We start from the raw sequence: 10,337 nt of genomic DNA, 5'->3' as shown, positions 1-10,337 counted from the left end.
TCACGGGGAACTTCCGCTGCGAGGCGCACACACGTGTTGTTTTCATGGACAGGGTTCCGGTGCAGTAAGTCCTGACAACGTGTGATATTTCTGTGTCCAGTATCAAACCCCAGCAACAAATATGGGGAAGAAACTGAAAGTCGGAAAGACCCGAAAAGATAAATTCTACCACCTGGCTAAAGAAACAGGTAATGGCGTCTCTCTCGCAGAAGATGACGGGCATTGGGGTGGATGTTAGCTTTAGCATGCTTGCTAGTTATCGTAACCCTGCCTTGTTTTTTTTTCTTCAGGATATCGCTCTCGTTCCTCCTTCAAACTCATCCAGCTCAACCGTAAATTCCAGTTTCTGCAGAAAGCCAGGGCTGTGGTCGACCTGTGTGCCGCCCCGGGTGGATGGTGAGCAAGTGGCGAACAGCTAACTTTGTGTTGACTTAAATCCTGTCTGAAGTGTGGAGACATTCAGAGAAAAGTTATCATGATGTTACCATGTATTGTGAAACATGAATGTTCAACCCTCCTTCGATGATTTATTCATTTTGGGTTGAATCTCTTTATTCTGCCGTCATGACACATGATAGAAGCAGGAACAGACCTTGTTTGATTGTGTCAAAAAGAAAACTTGACAAATTGATCTACACCCTGGATATGATTTTTTTCTTTTACATCAATAGGCAGGATAACAAACACTTTGTTTATGATACAGTTCAAAATGTATTATTTATTAATTTCATCTCAAACTGAACATTATAACTTACATGAATGGATTCGGCTTATGTGTTGGACTACATCAGTGTGAGCTAGGTCAACCTACTAAACTGACAACTGAATGCGTTTGTAGGCTCTGCCTAGAGAAACAAATTAGTGATTTGTGTTGTGGAATATGAGTGCATGTTTTTTCATCAGACAATGACGATTTTACTTTTACTTTTAGGTTGCAGGTGGCGACAAAGTTTATGCCCGTGTCAAGTCTCATTATTGGTGAGTCCCGTGTTCGCATTTAGTCTTTTCCAAACCTTTAAATAATTCTCACCTGCGTTCATGGCCCTGAATTGTGTTATTGTGTTAGATATCTTTACATCTAACACAATCACTGCAGTTTTATATCTATTTTATTTCTAGTTGTACAAATCAGTCTTGTTCAGGGCTGAGACATGATCATTTCAAACTTCAATGAATCTGTCAATAATTGGATGTATTGTTTGTTCCAGAAAGTGTCCGAAAATGTCTCGCAGTCCAAGTTGTTGTACTCAAATTGCTTCTTTTGTTGGACTTAATGTCCAGAACCCAAAGATGTATAATTTATCATCATGGCCGATGAAGAAAAACAGAGAATTTATCTTCTTCTTAGAAAGTGCCTTAACAATTATTCGAATATTAAAAGAGTTGATAATTTTCTGTGGCTTGATCAATTGAAGTTCTGAGAAAAACTTTTTCAGAATTAGAATCAGTGATGATGATGTTTTAAAACCTGTGTCCTCCTGTCAGGTGTTGACCTGGTACCCATCAAGCCCATTCCCAATGTGGTGACACTGCAAGAAGACATCACCACTGATAAATGCAGACAGGTGAGATGGATGCTGTAGAGAACATCATCAGCCTCATAGCTGCAGGGCTGTGTGCAGTGATGTTCACAGAGATTTAAAAAAATATAGTAATAGTTGATGGGGTGAAAAATCTACAGTTTCTATTTTTCACCTGGAAGCTGTACTGTTTTCCAAAGTTCGGGTTTCTGAGATAGCATCTCTCCTGAACGCAGGCTTTACGAAAGGAGCTGCAGACTTGGAAGGTCGATGTGGTGTTAAACGATGGAGCCCCGAACGTGGGAGCCAACTGGCAACACGATGCCTTTTCACAAGGTAAGTACAACTAAAGCTTGAAGAGAACGTTTCAGGTCATTAGACTGAAATGTCCAGTCAAACCAGTACAGTCTGAAACACGCACACTCAGTGGGATTATTGAATAGAGTATTCATTATTTAGTAGACTGTATGTAAAAACGCGAATGCTGCTTCGGATATGTTTCTGAACTTTTCTTGCTAGTCCCCAAGTAGAATTTCTGCAGCAGGAAAATCTCTGGAAGTTTCACGGTGAGTCAGTAGGCGCTCTACCCAGGCCCCACCTTCTGCCTGAATGTTCCAGAAATGTTCTTGCTGTTGTGAACGAATCTGACATGGACAATTTCCTGCTGTGTTCTTCATATGTGAACAGCAAACTCCAGTAAATGTCCATTTTTTTTGACCACCAAAACGTTTCATGCCAGATATGACAAAAGGAACTGTTGTATTACAAAATTATAACAAACAACCCTAAAAATTACAGTTGGGTGCAAAAGTCCAAATACTTTTGGAATTTGTATGTTAGAAGGAAAATGTTTGCTTGTGTCACATAACCTGAGGAGTTTATAACAGAGGTTCACCCACACGTCACGATGGATGCTGTTTGAACATAATGGCTCTAAATCTCCCTCTTTTCCTCTCTTCGCCACCAGCTCACCTGACACTCATGGCTCTGAAATTAGCCTGTGATTTTCTGAACAAAGGAGGCACTTTCGTCACAAAGGTCTTCCGCTCAAAAGACTACCAGCCATTGCTTTGGATTTTCCAACATTTCTTCAAGAAGGTGCAAGCCACGAAGCCGCAGGCATCTAGGAACGAGTCCGCCGAGATCTTTGTCATCTGTCAGGGTCAGTTTCAGTCATTGATGATTGGATTTTAACATATTTTATAATATATATATTTATAGACGCATCTGCAGATCACCTCTCAAACCAGTTTGTTTTGTTTTTTTTGCTCACCAGGTTTTCTTGCCCCAGATAAAATCGACAGTAAGTTCTTTGACCCCAAGCATGCATTCAAAGAGGTGGACGAGCAGGCCAAAACTGTGAAGGAGCTGATTCCTGTCAAGAACCCAAAGGCATGTACCCTGCAAGGGTTGATGGAGTACTAGATGAGTTGTGTGCAAAAGATACAATCACACAAATCATTTGTTATAATTTTATTGTGGTGTGATAGGTCTCACACACAAAAGGCCAATTTTTTGGTTTCAAAAGCACGACCATTACTAACCAAGTAGTTATTATTCTATTCCAGGCGGAGGGATACACAGATGGTGATCTGACACTCTACCACAGTTTCACAGTGACGGCCTTTCTCAAAGCCGACAACCCTGTGGACTTCCTGAGCAAAGCCAGTGAGGTGAGACATCTGTACTACAGTACTTAAACATCTTCTGTCGTTTCAAAAACAGTCCAGTAAATATGAACAGCAATAGTATGAGATGTATCCTGGCACAATGTCCACTTTGTTTGGTGTTTCTGTGCATTTTTACGGTTTGATTATCCGCTAAACAAACAAGGTGTGGTTTAATACCTCGGAAACACCAACTTAGCTTGAGTTTAGAACGACTTGTATAAATGTATGCAGTGTCAGGTGACTACCTTCATTCAGTGAAAAGACAGAAAGATCAAGCTAGTAAAAACTTTCCTGTCTTGCCATCCTCACACTGTCTTCTTTATTCAGATCACTTTTGACAACCCAGACCTGGAGTCTCATTCAGCCACCAGCACAGAGATAAAGGAGTGTATTCGTGACATCAAAGTCTTGGGCCGTAAAGAGCTTCGGTAAGTCCCCCATCTGTCTCTCACTGCTCAGTTCTGTGTGTGAGAAAACAGCAGATTTTATTTACACACACCTGAAATTACTTAAAATACCACGCACTGTCGAGAATCGGCAGTTGTTTAATGCCGATTCGAACTCAAGTAATCACGTCTGTGTATTCTTCGTTCCTCCATCTTCAAAACTGCAGCCTGCTGCTGAGCTGGAGGTCCAAGCTGCGGAGATTCCTGACCAAGAAACTTAGGCAGGCGGCCAAAAAGCTTGGCCAGGCCATCAGGTAAAGGACTCTTTACAGCACCTTCACAAAAAGCCGCTAAAAAATATAGTTTTATTGTCATTCTTAGAATGTGACACAGCTTTGTCAACACATTCTCTGCTTTGTTTTTGGCTTAAGTTCTGATGAAGATGAGAGTGATCCAGAGGAGGAGCCCGACAAGAAGAAGGAGGAGGACAAGGGCGACGCTGAGGACGATAACGAGGAGGAAGAATTGGAGAAGAAACTGGCAGAACTGAAAGCTGAGGAGGTGGCTGACCTCAAACGGTACGGCAAAATGTTTCTTCTTTTCAGGACTTTTATTTTCTGGAATTATTTGCAACTAATTTGACGCTTGATCAATTGATGAGTCATAGTGTCTATTACATACCATACATTTGTATGGATTCTCAGTGTAGTGTCAAATCAACAGCTTTAAGCAGCAGAACCCACAAACCAGTTAGTGAAGTAGTATCATTGCAGGTGTAAAAACATGGGCAAAGTGACGCTGTTGCCTGGATGTGGATGTCTGATTTGACATTTTTGAGGAACACCGAGTTTGTATAACTATCATCTGCTCCATCAGGAAGAAGAGGAAGCTGCTGAAAGAGCGGAGGAAGCAGAGGGAGAGAGTGGAGCTGAAGATGGACCTGCCAGGCGTCTCCATCGCCGACACCAACGACACATGCCTGTTCTCCCTCGCCACCATCAAGAAGAAAAAGGTAACAAACCTCCCACATGAACTGATGTGGTATCACAGCCCACGTGAACTGATGTGGTCTCACAGTGTTTATATATGCACACTCGCCTTTTTCAGTCTTTCAGAGTTTTACTTCTCCCTTTTTAGTTTTCTGCTTATACTCAACAAACTACAGATGTAAATACTCCTGAGGTCAAACCAACTCTCCTGACTTTTGAGCGGACTCTTTAACTTGAACTACTACTTAACCATTGTTCCAGTTTTCACAGAGAAGCAGCTGAACCTTTTACCAATGCAAATTTTTTGATCCTTTGGTATTCCTTTTCTCGATCAGGTACTGTCTGATATATCCAAGGGGGACATGCAGGCAGCAGAATCTCTAGCAGATGGAGAAGATGACATTCACCTTTCTGAGGATGATGAGGACGACGACGAGGCAGACAAAATGTCCCTGGCCTCTGATTTAGACGACGACGACTTGGATGAGGTGGAGCAGAGACAGGAAGAGCTGGAGAAGAAAGCACAAAAGAAGAAGTAAGAATATGTTCAGACCAGAAACTGTCCTGTGCTTTTTGTCCGACGTCCTAAAAAATGCTAGGGGCTGCTTTGGTTTGGGTGAGATGATTGTTGCATCTTCACTGGTTCTTAAATTGACTGTTAAATCCCACTCGTTTTCATTAAGACATTATGACCCATAGAACAGAATGATTGTTTGACAAAAACAGAGTAACACTGGCCTCAGTATGAAACCTCAGGCTAAAACTTAAGACTGAGTATATGTGTAGGATAATATCCTACACACACAATTGTAACCTCTTCAAACACCAACATCATCAATCATTTGGAAAAAAAAATGTATAAGAGAATACTTCAACCCTCACCCTCTACCCTAAAGAAAGTAATCATTCCATAATCAGGGGTTTGATATCTACTAATTTGTATTGTGTGATTGTTTTTTTCCCCAGAGTAAAGTTTGCCAAGGAGGAGGAGGAGGAGGAAGGGCAAGAGAGCGGTTTGCTGGTGGAGCTGGAGGGAAAGGATGAGAAGAAAGAACGAGAGACCAACCTGTGGTTCAGCAAGGTTTGTCTCATGCATGCTCCCATAATGCAACACACATCTCTGGTGTAAGTGGGATGTTGACAGTTTCACATCATCACTGATCCCCCTCATGGCTTAAACCTGCAAATGAGTTGATTTCAGTGATCTCTGAACTGTGACACCCCCCCCCCCCCCCCCCCCCCCCCACACACACACACACACACACACACACACACAAACACACTCCTGCTTTAGGACATCTTCTCTGAGATTGACCTGGAAGGAGACGCAGAGAACGAGCTCCAACAGACTGAGGTGCTCCAGAACAAACAGACAGGTAATCATCTGCCAGTTTCTCATTCATTTGTTATTTTTATTTGTTTTTACACTTTCATCCAAAAATATTGTGGTCTCAGACTTATGGAACCCAACCCAATATTGTAGTTCTACAAGATTGGTACCTCTCCTAACTTTGGAACTGACAAAATGATCTGTTTTGTTTTTCTTTTGTTTTTTATAGGTAAAGGCAAAAAGAGGAAAGCTGAAGAGGAGGAAAAGGAGGAAGCTGCTCAGCCAGAGGAGGAAAAGGCAGGACCTTCCAAGGCAGCTGCAGAGGAGAGCGACAGCGACTCGGACGACAGCAGCGATGATGAGAAGTAAAACATATTTTCTGTATTTTTTTTTCAATGTGATGGAAAGTAAACCGATGCTCAAAGTTGCATCTTAATAAAACACATTTATCGCTTGCTCACTTTTTTAACAGGGAGATTACCAGGATGAAGCAGGGCGGGGCGGCTGGTGGGAAGTCAGGAGGGGCCGATGATGAAGACTTCCAGGTTGTTCCTGTCGAAAGCACCAGTGAGTAAAAAAAACAACATCACTTGTGGTAAAGGCTCATGAGGCTCATTCAGAGCATTCAAACCGTAGTACGGTGTTTTTCCAACGAGATGCTCTGGAAACGGATAAAACTGCAGATAAAGCTAGATATCTCAAACATGGTCGGTGTAAGAAGCCTCTTAACCAAATGAATACAGTTCGGTGAGAGTGTAACTTCACGGATGGGTGTATGTTTTGTGCTCACCAGGTAAGAAATCCAGGATCCTGGATGCTGAAGGCCTGGCCCTCGGCTGTCAGATTGCGACATCTAAGAAGAGAGCCAGGGACCTGATGGACGGCTCCTTTCATAGGTGTGTTGGTTCAGAATGTGCCTAAATAAAATTAATGATAGCTCAACAGTGAATTGATTCTACTGATTTGAGTTCCTGCTGTATCCAAACCTTGTAATTCTGTATCATATGTCTCCATTGTTGCTCAACATGTAAAATATACAAAACACACCACCGAGTTGCACTGGGTGACATTTTCCTTCATTATGATGAAAATGGGGATTGTATTCATTTATGAGTCGATCCTACATAAGCATCCTGCTACTGTAAATACTCACTGGTGCACCAAAGGTGTAATGAGTGAAAATGTGATTTTTTTTTTTGTATAATTGTGAGATGTTTTTTCAAGATTTTAATCATCAGTTGAAACCATTCGGCCCAGGGATGGAAGAGGACAATAACAGAAATATAGAAGAATTGATTTGAAAACTGAGGGATTAAATAACTACAAAAATCTGTGACCAGGTGCTACACAGTATTAAACAAATGTATTTATCAACTGCATATTTTTTATAGATATCCTGTGTTTTTGCTGTTATATTTAATTCTTATCAGGGTCAGGTTTGTTCGCCAAGATGCTTCGTACACCGATGAATATCTGTTACACATGTTGTCTACAGAGTTCACTCTGTGAACCCACATCAGTCAGTAAAAATAATAGATTTATGTCAAGTGTTCTAAGAAGTAAAAAGAAAATACTGGTATATACACAGCACTGCATGTATCTGGATAGGAAACTGATTGTCTTCTTCTGCAGGTTCGCCAACTCCGAGGAGGTGTGGGAGGTACCTGAGTGGTTCCTAGACGATGAGCGTAAACACCGGAAGAAACCAGTGCCCGTCACTAGAGAGATGGTGGAGGAGTTTAAACAAAAATGGAAGGAGATTGATGCCCGACCCATCAAACGAGTTGCTGAAGCCAAGGCCAGGAAGAAGAGGAGGGTAAGTTCAGGATAAAACCACAATGATGACATGATTTCAAAAAGAGGTTAACAACACAAAAAGATCATCAGACATAAGACCGGATTAATCTTTAAGACACAGAAAAACCTTTTAGTTTCTATATCTTTGAAATCTGGCAGCGGTCAAAGTATCTCTGTGGATGTTAACTGTCAGTTTCTCTGTGGCTTTTTGTAGATGCTGAAAAAGATGGAGCAGGCCAAGAAGAAGGCGGAGGCAGTTGTCAACACGGTGGACAGTTCTGAGAGGGAGAAGATGGCTCAGCTGAAGAGGTATGACCTTACACCAGTAGTGTGGGAGCCGCACCTCACCAGTTTAAACTGGGACTCTGAAACTATCATTTTAGGAATAATACAATTTGCATTATTTTTGTCTTGTCAGTATCTACAAGAAAGCGGGCCTGGGGAAGGAGAAGAGAGAAGTCACGTACGTTGTGACCAAAAAGGGAGGCGGCAAGAACGTGCGACGGCCCCCCGGCGTCAAGGGAGTCTTCAAAGTGGTGGATGGTCGCATGAAGAAAGACATGCGGGGAATGCAGAGGAAAGACCAACGTGCTAAAGGGGGCAGAGGGGGCAAAGGGGGCAAGGGCAAAGGCAAAGGAAGACCGCCAAAGGGTGGCAGAATGAAAGGTGGTAAAGGAAAATAAATTTGAGCCTGTGATCTTCTTTCAGACCTGCTTTTTTCTATGTATTACATGTTGCCTGGGCTCATGTTGCAGGCGGGTCAGTTCAGGCTCCTGTTTCATGTTCAGAGGCCAGAATGACCTTTGGTCACTGACAGAAATGCCTTCCTTTCAGCAACCTTTACTGAGGTTCCTTATAACCCTGGACACTTCTGATCTGAGGGTGTGGCATTGCGGGTGATTTTTGGTTTACTTCTTTCTAAAGATATAAATCTTTTGCCTTCAGCTCCTCGAATCACCAAGTGAGAGCTCAACAGTAAATCACGTTTAGGACAACAGTAAATGTGTTCATTGAATTATGTAAATATTAAAGAAGCGATCCTTGCAATAAATGTTTTGTTGAAATGTTGATTCAGTATCATTCTTGTATCATTCATGCAATGGGTTCAACATACCCAGGATATGATTTTGTTTGGATTAACTTAACCTAACATTCACCATCCTCGATGACCTTTACTACCAAGCTGAATGTCAACTGTCTCAGTCAACCCCTGGGTTCCCCGTCTGGTTGCGAGCGCGTTCATGTTAAAGAGGCGGAGTCATTATTTAAAAACTACATTGTCAGATCCATAAATAAAGCTTTTAATATGATGAGACGTGCTGGACAATTTGGTTTAAGCGACATGTGAAAGTGAAATGAAAATATGATCAAACAACTAAAACAACAGAATCAATCCAAATATTTTTAAAAATATGTAAATAATCACAGAAGTTTATCAAGTTTACTATTGAGTGAATATTTTTGCCCCTTTGTCTGAGGATGATCAAACTATGAGTAAAAGGGGCATTCTAAAACGTTTAACCTCACTTAATATGCTAAAGCAGCAATCAATAATCACAGAATTTCTCAGATATGTCTTGTCATAAACACACCTATCTTACTCGAAGCACATTGAGTCACGTTGAGCCTTCTCCTTCTTATATTGGGAAAACACTTAATGCAAGATAACGTCCATAATTATAGGATTTTGGTTTAGATTTTTTCCACAGGTGTAACGTGTTTAGGACGAAGCATATCTGAGATATTCTGTGATTATTGATCGCTGCCTTTGCAAATATGACGTTAATCCTTTTCACGTTAAGCTTTGCAGAGAAAACGTTCATGTGTGATGAAGTCAATCAGACTGAACTGTTCAATCACAATCATGAGGAATATTCTTCAGCGTTACTATTTATCGCCACAGGGAATCAAATCGTCTTCATTGAAATAATTTAGAGAGATAATCTCTCCTCCTATTTATTTGAAGTTCTGTTTTAAAACCAGAGTGGGTTTGATCTCTTATCTGGAACTTAACCTGCTCAGGAGCGGGTTAGCCGTTCAGCATCAGTTACCATGGTGATTTATCCCGGTTAGAAGAGAACCAGCTTCATTGGACGGAAAACCCAGAGTTTCCTCGATAACCGCAAATCCTTCTTTTTAGTTCAGGCCCAAGGTCAGTATGACTCAAATGAAACTGGCTGTACAAATACACAAGTTATGGGTTACTTTATATATATACAGTATATGGTTATTTAGTACCAGGAACTCTGAGGTGTGTGATCAAGCACAAAAGTATTACCAGTGTCCCAATGCAGCTGTTATGAATCGTTTTTTTTTGTTTGCTGCCAAATCAATGAAAGAAAAAAAACAATCATTTGTATTTGTAGTAGGTAAAAGAAAAATCCATCTTTTTAATAATTTTATATTACATTCCATGTATTTCCAAAGACATAGGAGAAAAAGCAAATTCTCTTTCATCTTATCACTTTTCAGTCATGTTTCATAAAGGTTTGTGTAAAATATACAAAAGCTAACAGGTCTTTCAGGCAAAAGTTAAACAAAAAAGATGATCTCCTGATCACACTAGATTAATACCACCAACTATCTCGAAGTGGCAATGACATCCTGGTTTCATGATGTATGAATTCAAGCTGATTTATAATCCA

At 41.0% G+C, this 10,337-nt stretch overlaps 1 protein-coding gene across 1 annotated transcript; it reads left to right on the top strand.

Moving 5' to 3' along the window:
* Positions 1–12: 12 nt before the first annotated feature.
* On the top strand, positions 13–8,760 carry ftsj3 (FtsJ RNA 2'-O-methyltransferase 3). Its single transcript, XM_035648667.2, has 21 exons — positions 13–188; positions 291–396; positions 932–978; positions 1,486–1,565; positions 1,757–1,856; positions 2,488–2,682; positions 2,797–2,912; positions 3,089–3,193; positions 3,518–3,618; positions 3,804–3,890; positions 4,008–4,154; positions 4,453–4,588; positions 4,901–5,100; positions 5,532–5,646; positions 5,860–5,941; positions 6,125–6,260; positions 6,368–6,462; positions 6,689–6,791; positions 7,528–7,711; positions 7,907–8,001; positions 8,111–8,760. Exons 1-21 carry the CDS (start codon positions 122–124, stop codon positions 8,373–8,375), a joined length of 2,562 nt encoding a protein of 853 aa, XP_035504560.2. The 5' UTR covers positions 13–121; the 3' UTR covers positions 8,376–8,760.
* Positions 8,761–10,337: the final 1,577 nt, after the last annotated feature.

The sequence above is a fragment of the Scophthalmus maximus genome, chromosome 13 (genome assembly GCF_022379125.1).
Source record: "Scophthalmus maximus strain ysfricsl-2021 chromosome 13, ASM2237912v1, whole genome shotgun sequence".
NCBI lineage: Eukaryota > Metazoa > Chordata > Actinopteri > Pleuronectiformes > Scophthalmidae > Scophthalmus > Scophthalmus maximus.
The sequence above is the reverse complement of the archived record's forward strand: the minus strand, read 5'-3'. Positions and strand labels throughout refer to the sequence as shown.

Coding starts and splice junctions, on each gene's coding strand:
- ftsj3 (XM_035648667.2), top strand. CDS start 122: ATGGGGAAGAAACTGAAAGTCGGAAAGACCCGAAAAGATAAATTCTAC. Junction 4,589..4,900: donor CCACCATCAAGAAGAAAAAG/GTAACAAACCTC, acceptor TTTCTCGATCAG/GTACTGTCTGATATATCCAA. Junction 6,261..6,367: donor GACAGCAGCGATGATGAGAA/GTAAAACATATT, acceptor CTTTTTTAACAG/GGAGATTACCAGGATGAAGC.